The sequence below is a fragment of the Hylaeus anthracinus genome, unplaced genomic scaffold, assembly GCF_026225885.1.
Source record: "Hylaeus anthracinus isolate JK02 unplaced genomic scaffold, UHH_iyHylAnth1.0_haploid 11994, whole genome shotgun sequence".
Classification (NCBI taxonomy): domain Eukaryota; kingdom Metazoa; phylum Arthropoda; class Insecta; order Hymenoptera; family Colletidae; genus Hylaeus; species Hylaeus anthracinus.
Genome location: NW_026534341.1, coordinates 3,880,467 through 3,900,573, shown reverse-complemented (window position 1 = coordinate 3,900,573; position 20,107 = coordinate 3,880,467). Strand labels below are relative to the sequence as shown.

Below are 20,107 nucleotides of genomic sequence, written 5' to 3'. Positions count from 1 at the left end.
GTTATTTCATACAAACTCGCGATAAATACTTATCGCTATCCAAATCCAGCGTGGAAATCGTCGCGTACGAATAGGTTATTCAAAATGATGTTACATATCTTTAGATATTTTTCTGTAATGGTCGTTCTGGTAACGAAATGGGAAAGATCGGACGGGAACGATGGTCGATGGGATCGATCTGTTGCTTCTCGATCGTCGTTCGAACAGAAGGATCCTCCGAATCCGAGACGGGCAAGGATCACGACACCGAACGGAGGTGGCCAAGTGGGGGAGAGAGCACACGAGAATTATCCCTGAAGAGTCGAAACGGAGAAGAATGGGGAAAAGAGAGGACACCAAAGGAGGATGGGCACCAAGTTAGTCGGTTGGTCTGGTTGCCGACCCCCACCCTGTATATAAGCCTTCTTCTGCCAGCAACGTCTTCAGTCTTACAGTTCGAACGGCACACTGCGTGTACAATCCGAAGATCATCTGCCGAAACTGAGATCGTCGGGACGATGTCTTCTTGCTAGCGGAAGCAACGCGCCAGGATGCTCGGCCGTGTGCGCGCCGCTTTCATCAGCCTGGTACGTGCCCCATATACATCCTCCAAACCGGTCAGGATTACGCTTCGAGTGCGACAGGTTCATTCGTACGTGACGATCGAGTGCGTTTATCGCGGTTAGGCACGTGTGAGACGTGCAAACACGGGGTGGTGTTAGAGATTTTGGGGCTGGTTCTACGGGACAGAGTCAGACGGAAATCAACAATGATAAAATTGCTTTTCGCTTTTTCGCCTGTAAGGAAGGTACTGTTAACACGTGTGTGTACTATAATCTCGAGCCGAAGAAAGGTTTGAGCTTCTATTCCAAATTGTCTAGGGTTTCTTGTCATTTCTGAGATGCTATCATTAGGACTTTAGACACTTAACAAGAAAGTGAGATATACGCCTATTTTGTTTAGGGCGGCGATATTAAATGAACATAAACTTGATCCCTACAAAATAACGATCACCCGTTGTATTTTATTGTTCATATTTATATATTCGTAGTTTGTCGATATTTTTTAGAAACGTTTTAAACGAATCTTAAAGAGAATTAAATTTTAGATGAAAAAATTAAATACACTTATTATTATTCTTTATCTTATTTATCGAACAGAAAATTTAGTTGTATCTTAGTTTCAAAAAATTAAGAAATTGTAGACAAATCCTCAAACACAATTTCGTCGTTCATGATTTGTCATTTCATACTGGTCTGTAAGTAATCCCGTAAAATATTAGCTATCGATAGGTAAATACCCTGTGTACAAACGTGGGTAACTGCGATTACATTAATTCAAAGACAGCAAAATAAATGAAATATTTGATCCTCATTATCACAAATTATAAGAAAAATCGATGGCTGAATGCTCGCGCATCGTGTTTCGAGCGTAGAGTTTCAATATTTCCGAGCGAACATGATTAATTGGCCAATCGACATGGTTTAACTTCAGCGCCACTGTTTAGTCATTGAAAACTCATCCGTGTAATGCGAACCAAATAATTAGATTTCCGTAATGCGATGCGCGCCAGCTTTACTACCAATTGAAATGCAATTTGATATTTGTACAATTTATAAATTAAAAAGGTTCCACGTCTAAAATTTCAACATTTCGTTTTTCCAAAATCTATCGAATTGTTGTCGATATACGTGTTATGTCGTTTCTGTTACCTCGTCTATTACGTACGTTTCTTGATTCCGAAAATAGGGAAAAGAGACATTCGAGTATCGATTTTAATCCACGCACGTAAGCCTCGTTGGCGGCAAACTTTCAGTTACATCTGTTTCCAAACTTTCCGCTATAAAATTCTACGCAGTTCGCACGATAGCAAACGAAAAATATACTTGCAATTAAAAGAGAATTCCGAACGCAGCAAATTAGCAAACAGCAATATCTGATTGGGAAGTGAAATCACTAGAAGGTCAGTTTATATTGGAACTTTTTCCTCTGTATTATTTTGAAAATGGCTCAACTTGAAACGAAATACCGAAGGAATTTGTTATGAAGAACTTTCTTCGTTAAATGCAGAATTTTCCCCTTCCGTCTCTGTCCGTGTTAATAAGACTTTTATTTTAATTATTCTAAAGAAGTACAAGTTAGCAAGGGAAAAAGGACTTTAAGATTTCACTTTTTAATAATAAAACAAACCTCTCAGCATAGTTTTAACGAATACTTGTTATCTTCCATATTTAATTGTAATCATGTATACTTTCGTTTAAGATTTCAATTTAGATAAATTGTCTATTTTGAAAAGTTCTTTACTATGGAATGAATCGATACCGATATGACACTGTTTCGTCTGGAAAAGGAACATCAGCAGTTCCTCGTCCTACTCAACTCTGTTCAGTAACGCAGATGATAACATCGATTGCCATCTACAAGAATCAATACTGACTTATCAAATTCACGGACGGTATTCTTTTTAAATAAATATTGATTGGTTAAACGTACACATGGTGCCCGTTGGCGATATTCTGCCGGTAGCTACAACATAAATATAGCGATGATAGGCGGTTACACCTGCGCGATCCGTGGGATGAAAGCGGGATTCACTCCACGTCGCGACGAAATTCCAGCGAATTGCGAAACAGTGACATACGTCGATTCGACTGCAAATAGAAAATCGCAACAATCGGAACGAGAGTCATCGACACGTGATCCCGCAAACCATTTCGCACAGAATGTCGATTTTAACATTTGTTACTTTCAAGATGAATTCGCAACTGGGGAAAACCCAATTTCATTTCCTACGTGCCATTCCAAACTGCCGAAACGTTCATTCAGTTTCACATACTATTCGGAAACGATACTTCGTCATTCCTGGTTTCGTTATTAGGCTGCGGACGTTTATGTATGTATTTGTGACAAATGGAAATTTGGGGAAATCTACAAGAATGCACAAACGTAAGGATATTTGTAAGGTACTTTTGTCCAATTTCCAATTCTTTTTCTGTAACTGTGAAAACATGAATTAGCATAAACATCCGTAGTTTATTCATTACATGCGATTTCTTGCGAATGATGATATTTTTGGTCGCCACATTGAGACATTAATTTAAAGCCAAACACTGTAAAAAAAAAAAAAGCCAGAGAAAAGCTAATTGAATATAATATATTATTAGTAGATGAGTAGCTAAAATCCAGGTCGTTACCAGGTCACCAAGTTATTCGTTTAACTATATGTTGTACTACTCGAGTTTTATACAAGATACGGCACGTTCACTCTGCTTCGTCTTTGAATATCTTAAGTAATTGTAGTACACTGTCGTAGTGTGTCGAAGAGAAATTTAAAAAATAGCTCCTCGTTATTTATCGATGGATGAGATCCTCTGTTTCTACAAGATGTCTGGAGAAATCACACAGCAAGCAATTTCGAATTTGGCGTGGGAGATTCTTTCCCACCCATCATACATTTACGATTATTATCTTTTACAAGATCTCGACAATTTTTGTGGTTCAATATTTTTTTTTTACAGAAACAGAATTCCTGGTGTAAATAAACCTTGAAAAATTATTATTGAAATCACTGGAGACTATATTGACGATCATTGAACACTTCTAAGGAATTGTCAGAGTTATCGATAACTCTAGTATCGTCTCTAGGTGTGATTACTATGTACATAGTTCCTTCGTGCTTGAGTTCAATGCGAGAATCGACCTCTGTTCCCCACGCTATACTCCATTCAATCAGTACGTGTATGTTCAATCGTGACTCGGATTCTGCATGTTACACAATTAAACGGGTTCGTCCTTTCGATGAGATGATGACGCGCTATTTTCACGAGTCACGCTAACGCCGTTGCTTCGTTACTAAAAGAAACGCATTCCATCGATCATTGAAATACTGACATATCTAACGAAAGAGTTAACAAGTACATAAGATTACTTTGAAATAACCACGAACGAAAATTTGCATACGCAGGAACTGCGCCTAATAATTTTCACCATTTAAACGATCTATACAATGCTTGTTCACTTATTGAAAATGATCGATATCGCGCGTACTAAGCTTCATTCGAATTTACGACCAAAGTCTCGTGGCTTCCTCTTGCGAGCATTTTCAATTAGCAATCGCGGTCAAGTCATCGGGCATTCCGTTTGTTACGTTGAAGTATGGATTTCCCGTATTGTCGTATTTGAAATGCACCGTACGTTGAACACGTCAACCGAAGCGAACGATGATTACATCGACGTAATCTAATAGCCGTTGTATCGCGTTGGCCGACGCTCGTGAGCGAGAGTTTCATTGATCTTGGCATTCGAACAGAATGTCGTTGCACTACATTTCATTCATAACTCTCAATGCCACGCCGCGAAGCTATTATGTTTAAGATGCGATCCGTGGCTGTTCGAGCGTGACGCGATGCATTGAAGCGTTGATCGGTTGCGAATCGTCGATATAACACAAACAACACGGAATCTATCGGGACATTATTGTTACCGGAATCATAAAATAAATCGTTCGTCGATAACACTACCACGGGAATGTCATGACGAAACTGCCGTGAGGACTAGGGATACCATGCTGGTATTACAGGAATAGAGTTCTATTTACTTCGTTTTTTTAGTGATTTGCATGAATTTCTTTTAGCAAGAAACGAATGTATATAATTGAATGGAACTTCGAGAACATTGTATAGATATATTCAAGTAGATATTGTAATTTTTTGAAAGAATTTTCTCGAAAAATATGGAATACATTAGCTGTCATCCACCAAAGGTCGTTGCATTCGGATGACGAACAGAGCCTTAGAATTTTGATTTTTAATAATAAAATACATTCATCATGGATAGTTAAAAATCATCTTTCACGTTTTAAGGCAATTAACTGTACTTTCATTTAGAGCAAAATATTGGATTTTATACAATTTTTGTTTTATTGAAAGACAATATCTCGAAGCTTCTTTTAGAGAATCATTTTTTATGCAAATATATTTCATGCGCTTAGAAAAACGCTCGTTTATCAGAAATAGTCTTGGATCATCGTCTTCTTTAGAACGTCTTATCTATCTTTTCCTTCTAATTAAACAGCGGTAAAACCGGTAGCTAGTCATCGAGATAACCCTATAACACGAATCTATCGGGGCATCAATGTTTCTGGAAGCATAAATTAAGTTGCTCGTCGCTACCCATTCACCCGACTGTTTCACGCGTCTTTTCACTCTTACTGCACACTCGTAATGAGGTTAAACTGTCGCGAGGAATCACACCAACGCAGTGATTCTCAACAGAAATCACAGAGTCGCGAAATGTTAGTCTGCGATTTCTATTAATTTCTTTTTAAAGGAATACACATCACGCAACCTTACAAAGTAGCCAAGTATACCCCTCCTCCATTTTCGAGAAAGAAATTTATAAAAATACGAAAATTACAGCGAATCATTATCAATGTTAATTTACTGGACATTAAGGCAATCAAATATTTCATTAGTCTAGTGATTCAATCCAAAACAATTTAAACATAACGAATCCTCGTAGTGTCCGCGCCTCCCATAGCCAACAATAAGGAGTCAAATAAGAACACGATACGTAGGGTACGGGATTGGTCTTGTAGGTAAAGCGGTCGACTGTGGATCCGAGGACTGTGGGTTCTCGAATCTCCGTGCCTTATTTTTCGTTTAGACTCCTACATCCTTTAAGAAATAAATGAAAATAATTAATGATGAATACACATGGTCTCCCGTAACTAGTGGTACAAGCGAGTCGGGTGATTCTAGGTGAAAAATTGAATCGAAAATGTAGAATGAAATTTTGTCATATGACGCTTTATTTTCGAAAAAAAAAAAAATAAGTTTGAAAGTTAGTCCGTGTCTCATTAAAACTCTGTAAGTAAACATAATGCCGCAATCGGAACAAAGGTTTCTAAACAATCACTATTCCCTACGATGTCTATTTGTCAACGTGATTTAACCCTACATGTTGTGGCACATGAAAGTCTGTTGTTCTGAAATTAATGAACCACTAAAACGCCTGGCGCCGGCAGCTGTGGCGTTGAATGTTCTCGTTATCAAAAACAGAATGAAATGATCAAATAAATTCTGATAAATCAGCGACAACTGCAATGAATATTGGGAGTTTGATATGCATTCGAGGTCGAAATTAATTAATTCTCGCCATTGTCGTTTATTCGTTCTTTATTTTGAATTCACTCTGAATATAATTAACAGTAACAACAAACGAATAGCCACATTGTTTCGATCATTTAAAGTACAATCTATAAAATCAACATGTATAATAAAGGAAAAATTGTTTGTTGATCGATAATGTCAAACTGCATTCGTTAAAATAAGATAAATGGTTCTAATTATCTAATGGAACTGTAGTTTTTACGCGCCACTGCTGGTGTTTGTAGTCGAGAATTTTAACTCGAGATGTCACGAGAAAACAAGTTTCAGATATCGTGTTACAAAAACTCAGAAAATATGATTCGCGACATAAGAAAATAAGTAAACATCGTAAAGATCTATAATACAGGAGTGGAATACGATTGCTTAAACTGAAAATGGAAAATGCAACTCGAAAAGTGATACACACAGACAAATGTATCTTACAAATGTGTCTAATAATATAAACACAAACAGATACACTTATTTTTATTTATTACACAGTATACTGTATCATCGATTAAGCCGAAACAATCGTATCGTGTGTTCATATTATAGATCTCTCTAGATAATAATGATATTTATAATTTTTTTTTTTTGCGCAAAATATTTAGAAATGGCATCACACCCATCAAAGCCCTACGCATGCTTGTAACGTAGACTGAAACCGACGTCGTGCTTTGAAGCTTCTCGAGAATCTTCAGTAACACTTGTACTGCTTTTTTTAACAAAGAAAAAGGGATGATAAAGTTGCAGAATTTTGTAAAACGAGAAATTCGAGAAATATAAAATTACTGTATAGCAGACACGAAGCTCAACATACTTTCAACGTTGACGATTAACGGCGACCACGCATCGAGGTCTAGAAATACATAATAGAGGATCGGGTATACGTTCGGGACGGGAAAAACGAAAGGACTTGTGAAATGATAGTCAGTCGATGGTTAACACAAGATCTGCTCATCTGTCGGAGTATTTCCATTACGAATACCCCCTTCTATCGAAAGTCTGGCAATGATTGACGACTACCGGTTGAACTATAGGTGCCCGACGCTCTATCTTCGATCTACAGAAATTATCTTCAGATGCAATCCGTTTGTACTGTTTACAAATCCGGCGAGATACAGCGTTTAACGTTGTGATACGGCTAGTTAAATACAAAAGCTCAGCTAATTTGTTCCGGTCCGCAGCTGCCCGTTTGCTGCGCTTCTGCGGTACGTAGCAATTTGCAAATTCGCCTAGTCGTCGATTCGAGGTTAGTCTCTTTTGATAAATACAAAATTCCAGATGCTTTGAACGAACGATTACATTGAACCGAAAGGTAGAGCCGCGGTTCGATGAAAATAGCTACGAGAAAGAATACGCGGCGAGGCAATAATTACGTTAGCGTCGAATTTAGGTGCACTTATCCAGAGATGGGTAAAAGTCTTATTTGAATACGAATACGGAATAACAATTATAAGATAAACGACCGTTTCATCAGTTACTCTTCGAATAAAACTTAAAATTTGGTCGTAGAATCGAATATTTCACAGCGAACGAACAAGTAGAACGTAGTCCGAAAGTATTATCTTTTTCTCTACGATGTTTTCCAAGTAATTTCTGAAACATAGATTTCGTAGAGGAAAATCCAAGGATTACGATGATATTTTTGATCCGGGGCTCCCGTCTTATTTTTATTTCGTTAACTGTCGAGCCATCTGAGAAACGTAACGGTGTATTAAAAACTACAGATTCGTGACTTGTTCTACCGCTGCGAAATAACACAGGTCTCAAGAATCGTCTGCTTAGCACGTCAGTGCATCTGCTAATCACAGGAGGTAGTAACCACGTTTTATGATTTATAATGTGATCGATGATCGATCCGTGCATAACCTCCGAGTCCTCGATGGAAAATACCAAGTAACTGCGATGAACTTTTCTCTAATGCCTCTAAAGCGCAGACATTAAAATTCCTTGCACTAAGCTATAATTATGGTTCGGAGCTGTTAGCCGCACTTTTTGTCCAGAGTCCAAGCGAAATTAAAAAGAAGCATTGCAAATCCCAGATGCGAGCAGAGAGCTAGGAACTGACGACCAGTTTTAGAGACTTTGTTCCTGATGAAACCGTTTGGTTGTTACATAATTTTTATCTACTGTTGATCAAAAAATCCTCACGCCTGTCTGATTCAACTTGTCTCAATTTGTCACAGGCGAACATGCCAATCGTCGGTCTATATACGTGCTGGCGTCAGCCTAGTTTATTGCAACACAGGTTATTATAGCGTATGATTAATTTCATTTCCCTTGGGCGAGTCAAATATATTCCATCCACTATGAAATGAATACTTTAGATTTTGAATTAATCGCGATCCTGTGACAAACAACGAATAACGAGTGATGAAATGACTGATGATAGTTCTTCCTTCTGCGACAACTACTTTCATTTTGTTGAACCTAACGTAATTGCTGATAAATCTTTGTTGAATCTTTCAATTAATTGCCGTTTATATATTAGATAATCGTCATAGTTCGTGTCCCAGATTGTGTTTATGTTCAATGAAAAAAAAAAAACTACGGAAATGTAGTTGTAATGTAATAAAACTACAGAAGATATGTTTCACGTATTAATGTGAGTAACAGAACAATAAAGACGAACTCATTGGATGACCTAATGTCTACCGGATACTACCAATATTAACATTTTTGATTCTTCCAGTTGAATCCTCTTCGCGAAATATCTAAAACAATTACCAATGTATCAACAATATTTCAGTAAAAGAAAGACACTACTAACATTTACCCATATACACTTCTACACAATTGTGTTAGATTTTTCATGAGTTATGATTTCCTGTTTACACGATCTTATAGTTTAATAGTTTTCTTTGTATATATCGCCTACTTTTATAAGACGCGTTATGTTCCAATATCTAACACACACTGGCCTCAACAACAGCCAAGCAAACGTTTCTCATTAAACTCGTAAACCCCAAACGAGAAGCAGACTAATCGGCAATTCGTTCGACTTAAGCACGTGCTCCGTCACTGGCGAATCATAATTTTCTCCGTTAATTTCCCATTAAATGCAGCAATTTATCCAGGAATTCGTAATTGACAAAGCGAGATGGTAGCGCGTCAAGCAATCCAGCTCGGTTCCAAGCCCCACATTCGCGGCAATGTTAAAAGGTCAGAAACCAAGAAAGTCTCCTGTCCGCGAATGTTCTTATTCGCGCCTAGCCTCCCTTTTCATTGAGGGAAACCGCAAAACCGCAACACCGTTGAACCTTCGCACACTTGTTACCGCGACCTCCGGACCAGCCTGACAATGAATCCGTGTAGATCGTATCGGCCTAACTTTCTTTTCGTAATCCTCCCAATAATGCAAACGCCTCCATCTGGTTTCAGTAATATCCCCTCCTCCCTTCCTCTACGCCAGAAACATTCTGATATTAAATTGCCTCTCCCCTGCAACCGGCCATTGTTTCCGCGAGCAATTAGTACGATTACGTTGATCGAGGAAAGAAAAACTAACAGGAGACACGTGGACGGCGAGAGGAGGCCGAACAAGTGAATCCGTAAAGCGTCGCGTTAAAGCCGATTGCGATATCCCGAATTATCTTGATGTTTGAAACGACGCTCACCTGAGGTTCGCGCGTCACTGTTTCAAGGACGGGATGAAACGGTTCTGTGAACGATACGATATGGGAATACACGCGTGATACGCCTGCCTTCCTCTCCGATCGCATGGTAACTCGAAGTTATCTTTTACGAGGTTTACACAATTTATAACCATGGCGTAGCTTCGTCCTAACAGGAGTCTAATTACTCCTCCGCGAGTTCGGGTTCTCCGATGTAATACCTCGAAATAAACGTAATATCGAGAAACGAGAAAGGGAAAATTTGATTAAAATATAGACGGATGATCGAGAAACCTAGGAAAAGCAATTGAAATTACTTTTCTATCAATTTGGAGAAGAGGAAATTTAAGAAGGCGAGGAGAAAAGAGGGGAAATTCTTCGATGAAAAATGCGGGAATCAAGATGAGATGTTCGAAAAGAAGATTGGATACTTGTCAATTTTCAATAAATTTACAAAAACAGGAAGGTCAGGAAGATAGAGAAAAATCGTTTTGTAAAAGGCTAGTAATTGAAAAATAGAAAATGAAGGAAGTGAAATTGTAGCTCAGAACTGGATACCGCTCAATTTTATCTAATACATACTATGCCCACGTTTAAAAAAAAAAAAAAAATGTTACGAAAGCCTGCACTAATACGATCTTCTGATTTTGTTAATCATCTCCTTATATCGACGAACACAAATATTTAAGAGAACTGTCGTTCCATTTTCGACACTACTTGACAAGTACAATAAACACGACTCCGTACGAGAGTCGAGTTTGCGTGCAGGCGAGTGTTCGGTGGAACTTTCTCCGACTAGAAACCGCTCTAAATCATCCTAAACTCGAAGTGTGCGCATCTATTTGCTTGAATCGACGCTACCAAACTGGTAAAGATAAATGATTCCTGAGCCAGAGGCATGGCCCCGAGGCGCTATTGGCGCTCCATTGCGCAACCTGTTAGTGACTTTCACTGACGATGAAAAATGATGCGCTGATTCAAGTGCTGGGATGCACGGATCATCGAACAGCCTCGGGTCGAGGGAAGATTAAGCGCCTAAAGCGATTAGGGGTTATTCGGCTGTGTTACCGCGACAAAACGCTCCAATTGTCGCCGTTTGCTCGACCTTTGCAGGCTTACTGTACGTTATCATTAGACTGCAAATTTTCATGCAAATTCATGTCTTCACGGATATAGTAAAAGAATTGTAACTTAAATGGGAATATGTGTTATCTTTTAAACGGTATAACATGTACACCCATAATATTTTCATTTATTGCAAATACATAAACGTCCGCAGTATAATTATAATATACACTGCTGGCTCTCTCCAGACACTTTATTTGAAGGATAAAAACGACGAAAGTATAGGCATGAAATTTTAAACAAAATCTAATACAGTGCTAACAGGATCATTAAAATATCACTCAAAGTAGATAAAGTACATCGTTTGGAATATTCCATATCTCTTGCTTACGATGCAAAACGCTGCAATTATTTTCCAGTAAAGCGTGTAAAGCACAAGAGCGACAACGCATTTTTTAAAGAAAAGCAAATCGTGAACACGATAATCTAATAATTTTCAGAGAAGTTGTATTTTGAATTTAATGAAAGAGAAAACTGTCGAGACGAACAGATTCAAACTAGTTCTGCATCGGATGATGCTAGATTTCCCAACGTCGGTGAACGACAAGCTAATAATACTAAGGAGATAATTTACATATAAATGGGCGAACGAATGAAAGCAGATGGAGCTCGATCTATTTTATCGTTCAAGTAAATGTAAAAACGACAACTCCAACCTATTGGAGGGCATCTATTATTCTTCTCTGCAAAACGGAATTTTAACCATTACTCGTCCACCTGAATTAATTAACGATACCTCCCTAACGATACAAGATACGAACATTACTAGTAGAAGACACGCATCCTAAACAGTACTGCATTACCAAAGGTAATTTACACAACCCTTTAATGAACATACATTAATTAACTGCTATAAATCGTGATATTTTTAATGCGTAATAATTTCATTTGGATGATAACAAAATGGTATACAAATATTTTATCCCAAATGTCAAAGTGTAAATTTGAAAAAGCATACGTTTGAAATGTCTTCTGAGAAAGCGCATGGATGACCAATTTAAACTACATATAAACCGGTCTGTGTAGAAAATTGAACAGAAACTAAATATTTATTGCGAATCATTTACTTCAAAAGCCTATCCCGAATGTTATTCTTTGTGTTGTAGAAAATGTTAGTAAGAAATGTTATTTCACGTAAAACTGCACCTCCGAATAAAAAGCTACGCAAACAGAATAATGACTCGTTTCAATCGCAACGTTTCCAATTTGTGCGTTTTGAAACGTATCAATTGAAAAGGTGCATCTTTTCTGTTGAATGTTGAAAAATAACATAAATCGAGGATATAACTTAATGAACGAGTTCGTTATTCTTTTTTAACATTCTTGCTTTCAGTATGAAGCCTCTTAGAATGTTATAATTGTATAAAGACTTTACGTTGAGAACCTAAATATTAAAAAAAAGAAAGAAAGAAAATAAAGATTAATTACCAAGCGAGAAAGTTGCGCATCTTCGACTAATACAACAATCAAAACAAGAGCAAAACGTAATGGTATTATTCATCTTAATGTCTCTGTAGCTCACGGTTATTGATAATCGACATCGCTGATAATTTACAGTATTGACTCGTCTCAGACACGGATTCATTTCAACAAAATTTATGACCAATTTATGTCCCCGGGGAGGCGTGACACCCATAAAAAGTTTAATTTCAAGCATTTTCCGACGTAATGAAAATTCTTCAATGAAGTCAAAGGCGCCGTGGGGCACACCGCTGGACGTGGGTTAATAAGCCCGTTTCTTTGTTTACTTGCTGCCTCGCAAGAACATTGACTACCGGCTGTCGTTTAAAGAAGGCTTCCACGATTGCATACCTCGTGCCTTTAATTGCCAACATGTACGCAAGTACAAACTAAATATATACCAATTGTGAATCGCGGAATGTTGTGAGTTCAAAAATGAAAATAGTTAACACGTATTTTCAAGAATGTTGAGAATATAGATAACAAGAGTGAATTGTTGGTCTTATTGCTCGTAATGAATTTTAATTTATTTGCTTGTCAAGAAACGTCTACCAACATAATAAAAGTAAATTAGATCTGCTACAGAACACCGATACAGAATACGCTTTTTAATTTCCCATATTTTTAGCTGTAATAGCAACTGATCCAACGGAGACGCAAAATTGAATTTAAATAATGAATTGAACAAAAATTCGGATACGAATTGATTGAGTTTCCTCGTCATTGTAATAAGAGTTCTGCTAAAGCTTCCTAGCCTGCTGTGCAAAGTAACGAGCGGTGCTCACTTCGCTTAATTACTTCTTACTATAGTGGCAGAGTGCCCAGTGGCATTATTAATATGCACAAGTTATAAGATGGCTGTTCACCTGCCCTTTGCTTTCTACTTGTCTTAAGTCACGTGGAAACGCGCGAGCTAGAGAATCCGCCTTTCGTCGCTTTCAATCATGTTAGATAGAGTTGTCTGGAATAATTTTGAAATACCCGCTAGACATCGCGACGAAGAAGGAAAACGAAAGAAGATTCTCTTTAACCATCTATTTTCGCAATTATTTTAAACCAAAAGAAATTTTTAATATCAAGTAAGAATAAAGGAATTAGAAAAATATGCGAATATAAAAGTTGTTGACCGTCACGTATTATTTGATAGACGAGTAAAGGTATGGTTAAACATAATGCGCGCACACACACACACACACTCGCGAATGATACATCTAATTTTAGATGCCCTATTGGATAAACAATGGTGTGCCATTTGATAGATTGTATCTGACACTCGCAATATCTACTTCATGGTTGTTCGGTGGAAAATCTTTAATACGTAGCTTGACAACGCTGTAGTCATATTAGAGATAACTCCTAATACTATTTTTACTATGACAAGTACGAATTTACAACGAAACAAAAGAATGAATTCAAATGCTGACGGTAATCAAGTGTTACATGTTAAAGCTTAGATAATCGTGAATTACCATTGAATAATTTAAATACACATGTTAATAATAAAACAGCGCTAACTTTCCAAGATTAGTTTACAAGGATCGAATGGGCTACAACCATAATTATTCCAGCAATTTTCAGTAATACATTCTAGTTTCTCCGTAAACAGAATTGGGAATGTCTCTAAATTCGAGGTACAGCTAAAATATACAGTACTACTCTCAAGGGAAGGAGAGGTATAAATATCACAACGGCGTATAGATTTTTGCTTCAAAGAAGTAAAACAAAGGAGAAATAATATTACCGGTACTAATTATGAATTTTGTTGGAATAAGTGAAATATCGTCATGGAGATTAGATGGAGGACTTGAAAGGTTGATACATAACGTAAATAAACGACGAGTAAATATTTTTCCTTGAACTAAAGTTCTATATAATATGACGTACAATAATAACACTTTAGTCGTGTGGTGTATTTTCCCACAATCAGAAACGTGAGCACGATGCAGAGGTTCCAGATGATCTCGATGACGACAACTCGATCTAACGTCTGATTCTAAAAATGGTCCTAGTAAAAGAATACTGTCAAACATGTCCCGATTGAGCAGCCTCACCCCATTTCCCACCTGGGATTACACGAGTCGCGATCGTCAAGGTAACACAAACGCGACTGTGGTCTCCACAGTTGCAGACACGCGTTCCCGCGGATGGTTACCGCCTGGGGTCCGTTGATGTACCATTGTCCACTAAAATATCGCGGCACGAATACCAGAGGGATTACCATTGCCAGCAACGCTTGATTCATGGCGCAGGGCAGGTCGAGCGTTAGCATATATTAACCTTTCCTACGCAGACGAAAGTCATTCGTGTAAAACGGCCGTCAGTCAGCTCCGAATGGGAAGAAGAGCTCCGTAGGATCACACTTTCCCTTTTCGTGGGTGGAACGACAGGGCGGCTGAGATCATCGATCGCCACGGAGAGATCCTAACCGAGCAGGATGCGCGACCGTGCCACTTTTGACAGTGGCGTTTCGCGCCACGTGTACTTCGTGATCGGACTGACACGATGTCGATACTATTCGTGGCACGTAATACTCATTTAGTATCAATCCATTTTGATACCTACGTGAAAGTATCCACACGTACGAATTAAAAGAACGTGTGCATTTTTCGATACCTAGTGAATTTCGATGGCACCTTTAACGACGAGTTGGAAACAGAATCGGTAAGATAGTCGTTTAATCATCTGGTACCTACTTTATACAGTTTTGACGCCTACAAGAGATTCTCAATACGTATAAGTTCGACTGACGTACGTACCTACGGTCTTTTATTAACTCAGAGAATTTACAAGCTGTAATGGCTGATAAGAATACGAATGAAACCTGGAAAGGCAATTAACTCAAATACATTTACGATGCTAAAACGAATAATACCTACTAGAATCACCGAAGAAGATAAGTTAACCTTTACTATAAAAGGTTAACTTTGTACTAAACCTTGTAACTTATGTGCGAACTGTAAACAAAATTCTACTGTTATCGAAGCGATTTCTTCGAGAAACAGGAGGAATTAGTACGGAAGAAAGTACTACAATTTCCAAAGTATGGAAGAATTCTCGTTAGGAAGCAACCGAATACTAATTACACCAAAAGATCCGAATATCGCTGAAATTTAGTAACCTTTTGCACTCTGCGTCATCTCGTTGCAAAATGTGCGAACAGGAATCGCATTACATAAAATAGTCTAACTTTGGAAACGTGTCTCTTTTGGTATCAATAGACTTGATTATAAATTCTTATAGCTTTCTTGAAGCATTCACACCACAGCAAACATAAAGGATTTATTTACAAAATTATTAAACTAAGTATTAAAATTAATAACAAAATTAATAACAAAATACCTTCATAGGAGGCATCCGAGTACAACTTAGGGTTACTCTACTGCCCAGTTAATCTAACTAAGGATGATCGTACTGAATCCTCTTATTGATGAAGTCAAACAATATCAGAGGACATGCTATCGTATTCGCAGTGGTAGCTCTCGGTTTTCCCCCAAAATGGGGTACTCGCGGCGGGAACCAACATGGAGGTGGCTACTTGCTCGACTATGATACTTAAAGTCTTGTAGAACCGACAAATCTTAAAGAACCATAGTCACTCCCGCCTTCTTAATGTGTCAGTCTGACCACTATGTCTGCTTTGAGTGGGTATGGGACCACCGTCGCTGCTCCGTTTATTATTCATGGGTGAAAACTACAAATGGTGTCGATTGATTTTTCGAACACGTCGCGGAGGTTGTAACTGGAAAGCAATTTGGTCGAGCGTCGTCCATGTACGAATAATAAGACAAGATATTTGAGGCTTTCACGGCCCAGTTTCCGGGTGTAAGCTTCAGTAAGTATCAACCATGAATAATAAGATGGATCTGCTCGAGGAAGACAAGCATTCCAGTCGTTATCGTTTCAACGAGAACTCGTCACGTGAAAGCTTAGGTTCAAACAGTCCAATTATTATAGATTTTTTTTTTTAAAGATATCTGCCTTTTGATTCTTATTGTCCTATTTAAAGAGACTTCCGGAATCGTTGCCTCAAAAACTCATCCTTGTCGCTTACATGTAATACGTGAAGAATTTGTTTATTCGAAAAACTTTTTATCCGAAAAACTTTCTATTCGAAAAACTTTCTATTCGAAAGTACGAAGTATTAACATCACTGAGTTGCCAATATAAATTTTTTTAATGGGTTACTTATTAAATTACTTTTCCCTTCATGTATCTATCTCTTTCAATTTGCCTATTTAATACGATTTTAAATCATTTTAAAAATGGCCTAAAAAGTTACGAATACGTTTATTCAAAAGTCAATAAATTGCTTGGCTCGACTAATAAAACTAAGTTTATTCACTCAGCGAGCAGTATTTATCTCGATCAATATACGTCCAGTCATAAGTTGGCCGTCGTAAATGAATTTTGACATGAAGTTCATTCGACGTATTAAATGATCTACGAACATGGATGAAACACCGCTATTCTATTCTCTCTGTTAAGCAAATTCTTGCCTATTACCTATTGTGTTTCCTTTCGTGCCTATATAAATCATTACACCCGTGATAATGAAATCAGAGATTACGAGAGAGCTTTAAACCGATTCAATAGATCTGTCGACAGCCTTTAAAGAGAATTAACTAGCGTTTCAGCTGCCTTTCAGGTGGGTGGATCCGCGGCAGAGCTGGTCATCAATCACAGATTGTAGCTCTGAGATAATCCTGTTAAGTGAAACAAATGTATTTATTCTTTAAGACAACCTTGGCTAATACCAACTTCGGTATTATTTTCAATTGTGGATATTCAGTAATGTGAATTTCGACGAACCACTCGATGTCCTTATATAGCTACACCAGTGATACAACAATAAGGAAGTCATAATACGACAATACCTAGTCCAGCCACCAATTATTTACAATTTACGCGTTACATACTAAGCTGTAAATTCGCTACCAATTGCAACACGCTAAACAATAATCACTTGGTATTTCACGTTGGTACTTCATCGTAAACCTGCACCACAAGTGGACGTATTAACGACACGTGAAAGTGTGGCTGCACCCTGAAGAAAGTCAAGTAAAACGATGACGAGCGTCAAGGAATAAAAATGATTAATCGCCGACTTCTTTTACTTCTTCATCTTCCTATAACGGTTTATCGATGAATCTCGTACAACAATGATCTGCATTTACGATAATGACATTCAGCTTGGAAACCAAGAGCGACGGTACCGTTACGATAATAATAAAGTCAATACTTGGTGTCTTGTAATAGATCTGTCGGATGTTCGATTACGAAACGGTGCGATGCTCGGAAGAGTACGTGACCTTTAGTTTTAATTACCCTAAATGGCGATGCGAACGAAAAAGCTTCATCCGCGTAATCAAGCGAGAAATAACTCAGGGATTCCATAGGCTGACTTTTACGGGGCCCCCGACATGGCAAGATTAAAAGCCACGTCAACGTCGCTGTGCTACAAAAACTCGTACACTGTTCACTTATGCCAATACGGGACTGGTTATTTATAGAGAGTAGAGAAGTGGTATTGATGATCGCGAATCCTATCGTTGTTTTGCTCGCGCTTGAAAATGTGTCGTATTACATAAGAAGCAAAAGATCTCTTGGAATTCGTTGAACTTTTTGTACTTGGAACAAATATGTAGCGATTAGAATTACCTCATTACGAATATTAATGCACGAGTGTTCCGAGCAAGTTGGGCCGAGTAGCTGATTTGACATTTAAAATGACATGCTACGGTGTTAGTGAATCTCCGCTAAGCTCTTAAAAGGTGAACAAGATTAATTCGACTGAAGGCAGCTACCAAAGAACAAATCAGGATACCATGTTGGCTAATTTGCTATGTAACTGGTGTGTTACATAATGTTAACAGAATAGTTTAAGATGGATATACACCATAATATCACAATTTACAAATTGTCACACACGATTTTTGCATAGTTGCACATGGTACATAGTTTTACGTAGTACATTTGTACATAGTAAAGTTTGATCTATCTGTAAACTTTCAGAAAAATGAATAATTTTTCATAATCGTTGAGAGTAAAGTACATATTATACGGATGACTAATTGAATGTTCATCTGTAATAGGTGATTGCCACATGTCTGTTGCAAAACACTCAGCAGCAAGGAAGCAGGCAGAGCAGAGAAGTGATATTGAACATCAGTGACGATCAGAAAACTCAGTATTTAAATCAAGACTTCTATTCCAGTAAGTTCATGATGTAAAATCCAACAAACTCAAACATTTTTTATTTCTAAATAATCATAGAAAAATACTTCGCACAATGCAGTAGTATAAAAAAGATGGTTAATGTAATTTTGAAAAATTTTATGATATGTTTTACAGACGCGTACAATTATGGTTACCAAGTGAGTCCAAACGGACAATTTCATCATGAGACACGTGGACCCGACGACATCACGTACGGTTGCTATGGATATATCGATCCATATGGAAAACTAAAAACAACGTTTTACGTTAGCGATGGTTGGGGATACCGGGTAGTTCAACCAGGCAAAGCAATTGAACTATTCTTACACGAACACGAGCACCACCACGATGAAGACTCACAGCAACATGAACATGATCATCATGAGCATCACGGTGTGATTACAGAGTGGAAGGATCTATATTTTCCAGAAATTTGTAGACAATTCGATGGAACGAGCACACAACCAAATACAGTTTTCCCACCTGGACAACGTATGTATAATGGATCGTTACAGAATAGAAAATGAATAATAAAAAACAAATTCATTAAAAATAAAAATAAACATCTATGTAGGGCCAGGCACGAATGGTTCAACCAGTGGAGGAACACCACTTCAACCAGGCCAACCGCAATATCCACCACAAACGCCAGGATATCCGAATGGACCTGGTATGTATTCAAAACGATAAAATACAAAACTTGCGATCCAAGAAAAGAAATAACGGATGATAATACAAGACAAATTCTAAATTGTAAATAAATGTTGCAGGATATCCGCAATATCCTGGACAACCGGGAATCCCACTAGAACCAGGATACCCAGGAGCGCCTGGAACTCCGGGAACACCTGGCACACCTGGACGACCCGGACATCCTGGAAAACCCGGACGACCCGGACATCCTGGAAAACCTGGAAAACCTGGAACGCCTTCGAAACCAGGATATCCTGGAACACCAGGTACCCCTGGATCACCTGGTACACCACCGCAGCCAGGTTATCCGGGAACTCCGGGATACCCTGGAACTCCTGGAACTCCAGGAACACCTGGACATCCTGGAACACCACCTCAACCTGGTTACCCTGGGACACCTGGAACTCCCGGAACGCCAGGAAGGCCACCGCAACCTGGTTACCCTGGAACACCTGGGACGCCTGGTACTCCTGGAACACCACCTCAACCAGGATACCCTGGAACACCTGGAATTCCTGGTACGCCTGGTCATCCCGGAACACCTCCGCAACCTGGTTACCCCGGCACACCTGGCACGCCTGGAACTCCTGGAACGCCACCTCAACCTGGTTACCCTGGCACACCTGGCACGCCTGGAACTCCTGGAACGCCACCTCAACCTAGTTACCCTGGGACTCCCGGAACACCTGGACATCCTGGAACACCAGGAACGCCACTACAACCTGGTTACCCTGGAACACCAGGAACTCCTGGTACACCTGGACATCCTGGAACGCCAGGAACGCCACCACAACCAGGTTACCCTGGGACTCCCGGAACGCCTGGATATCCTGGAACTCCTGGAACGCCAGGAAGACCGCCTCAACC

General features: G+C 38.7%; 2 protein-coding genes across 2 annotated transcripts in view; both read left to right on the top strand.

The window, feature by feature from the left end:
• Positions 1-480: 480 nt before the first annotated feature.
• On the top strand, positions 481-19,074 carry LOC128888350 (uncharacterized). Its single transcript, XM_054145101.1, has 3 exons — positions 481-566; positions 18,424-18,544; positions 18,683-19,074. The coding sequence occupies exons 1-3, from the start codon at positions 531-533 to the stop codon at positions 19,072-19,074; spliced, it is 549 nt and encodes a 182-aa protein (XP_054001076.1). The 5' UTR covers positions 481-530.
• Positions 19,075-19,133: 59 nt separating this feature from the next.
• LOC128888842 (collagen alpha-1(IV) chain-like) overlaps positions 19,134-20,107 on the top strand; it is a 5,978-nt gene continuing 5,004 nt past the window's right edge. Inside the window, exons 1-2 of the mRNA XM_054146007.1 lie at positions 19,134-19,176; positions 19,318-20,037. Of these exons, the coding sequence (XP_054001982.1) occupies positions 19,134-19,176; positions 19,318-20,037 (763 nt within the window). The remainder of the gene's footprint in view (positions 19,177-19,317; positions 20,038-20,107) is intronic.